Source organism: Sinocyclocheilus anshuiensis, unplaced genomic scaffold (genome assembly GCF_001515605.1).
Source record: "Sinocyclocheilus anshuiensis isolate Anshui unplaced genomic scaffold, SAMN03320099.WGS_v1.1 scaffold173, whole genome shotgun sequence".
In the NCBI taxonomy this organism is placed as follows: domain Eukaryota; kingdom Metazoa; phylum Chordata; class Actinopteri; order Cypriniformes; family Cyprinidae; genus Sinocyclocheilus; species Sinocyclocheilus anshuiensis.
The window spans coordinates 395,528-397,889 of NW_015536480.1; the positions used below are offsets into that span (position 1 = coordinate 395,528).

The 2,362-nt window shown below is 38.0% G+C and overlaps 1 protein-coding gene across 1 annotated transcript in view; it reads right to left on the bottom strand.

The window, feature by feature from the left end:
- Positions 1-2,362, bottom strand: part of LOC107675122 (5-hydroxytryptamine receptor 3A-like) — a 28,560-nt gene that overhangs the window by 10,158 nt on the left and 16,040 nt on the right. The window contains exons 2-3 of the mRNA XM_016469389.1: positions 835-1,016; positions 702-746 (exon numbers count right to left, since the gene is read on the bottom strand). Of these exons, the coding sequence (XP_016324875.1) occupies positions 702-746; positions 835-1,016 (227 nt within the window). The remainder of the gene's footprint in view (positions 1-701; positions 747-834; positions 1,017-2,362) is intronic.

The following is a 2,362-nucleotide window of genomic DNA, read 5'->3' on the forward strand; positions in this document are numbered from 1 at the left end:
ATTGTGTGTGTGTGTGTGTGTGTGTGTGTGTGTGTGTGTGTGTGTTTTATTTTCAGTCCATTTTAACCCAGCAATATAACAGTTTTTAAACAATAGATGACTTAAATAAAACAAACCAGCATGTTTGGTTAAAAAATTTAACCCAACCAGCTGGGTCATAATAACCCAGCATGTGTTCTGTCCAATATTTACCCAGCACTGTGTTGCCAAATAACCCAAGTTGGGTTGTTTTTAAGCCATAATTTTTTAGAGTGTACCTACCTACATACATACATACATATCAAATTCAAATATTCAAGCACTGTATGCTCTCGCCATATTTACACACAAACACTATAGTGTGTATTTTACTCAACCAAAATTGAAGAGGAGTACTTAATAGTTTTACTGGAGTAATAATGTTTAGGGTATATGTAATTATATTTAAGTACTCGATTTGTGTACTTCATCCACCACTGGGGTTCTGTAATCACCTGTATAACCAAAATTGTTTATGGGCCATGACACAAAAACCAGCTGTGGTAAAACCAAGTGAGATTTAAAAAATGGTGGTTTAGCATTACCAGTACATAAAGCTAATCACTCAAAACAAATTAGGAACAATACAAATGGTGAAGCAACTTCTTAGGATGCAAGAGTTAAATAAACCGAGAAACATTTAAATAAGAGCAACATATCGTAACAAAAAAAAAAAAACTTACAGTCATCATTTTGACCTGTGTTGAGAGGCTCTGGGCTTTTTCATTCTGCAGATAAATTAAGTGTTAAATGATGACATACAACTGTCTGACACTCATGACTTGTATAAGAAGATAAATCATGCTGGATTCATACCACTTCTATGATGGATGTCACATACAGGTCCACATAAACTTCAGTAGGAGGGTCCATGAAGTAGGGCAGTTGGTGGGTTTTTGGAACGTCAGTCTTGTTCAAGCCGAGATGTTCAAAAAGTGCCTTATAAGCAGTACCATAAACTGTGCTTTCTTCGCAGTTTGTAAAAGCAGACACCCATCCTGTGAAGATAAGACTTTATTACATACTGGGGCATATTCCAGAAAGCAAGGTTCATTTACCGTTGCATATACCCTGTTATCTCAGTTGTCAATTAAACCTTGTTTACTTGAGGTGGTTTCAAAATCACGTCCAGGAGTATGTTCAGTCAACTCAGAGGTTCACAGTGAACACACAATCAATTATTGTGATTAATCCAGAACAGAGTGACAAATTGAAGAGTCACCATGGAAATAGATGCTAAGAAATTCTCTGGGTGCTGCAGTAAAAATGGCTGCCCACTGCTCTGGGTGTGTGTGTGTGTTTGGATGGGATAAATGCAGAGCATGGGTTACCACTTGGCTACAAGTCACATCACTTTCATATTGACACTTGTAACAATAGGTCCACTGAAGGCTAGTTTAAGAACCCAAGTGCAGCTTTATTCCAAAAGTACAAATACAAAATAGACACATAATCCAAACAGAGACTTGACTTGGCATGAACAGACTTGACTCATCAACAGCAGGTTACAACATCAATACACGACAAGAGACAAAGGCTACATGAGGGCTATAGCTGCATCCCAATTCAAAGATTGCATCCTTCGGAGGACGGGTCCTTCAAAGGATGGGGCCAACACAGTCTTCAAAGGATGCTCCGAGTCTAGCCTTCGCAGGATTTCCTGATTGCGCCAGCAGGTGTTCCCGATTGCCGCTCCTGTCGCGTAGCAACGGTGCGAGAAGAGAGCTGCCATAGATGTTATTAGTTAATGAAAATGAAAATAACTGGAGCCTGAATTGTTAGTTTTTGACTTTAAATTACCGAAATACACTTTAAATGTAAGTATTGGGTTTCGACTTACTTGAATACTGTAATGACATGAAAAAATACAAAATATAAAGCGATTAAATGTCTACTTATATCTTACCAAAATGTGATTTTATGTTGTTTATTCTATTATTGATTATTATGTACATAAATGGACCATGGTGAACATATTTAAACAGGTTTTCAACCTTGTTTAGTTTTATGCAGCTGAATATAAAAAGTTCACTTACAAACGTTACTGCCGCTCGTCAAAGGCAGCTGACAAAGTTGCTAGGCAACAAGAAGAGTCCTCCGTAGGCTAGACCGGTCCGAGTGCTTCGGAACTTCGCAGGATTTCCTGATTGCGCCAGCAGGTGTTCCCGATTGCCGCTCCTGTCGCGTAGCAATGGTGCGAGAAGAGAGCTACCATAGATGTTATTAGTTAATGAAAATTAAAACAACTGGAGCCTGAAATGTTAGTTTTTGACTTTTAATTACCGAATTACACTTTAAATGTAAGTATTGGGTTTCGACTTACTTGAATACTGTAAATACAAAA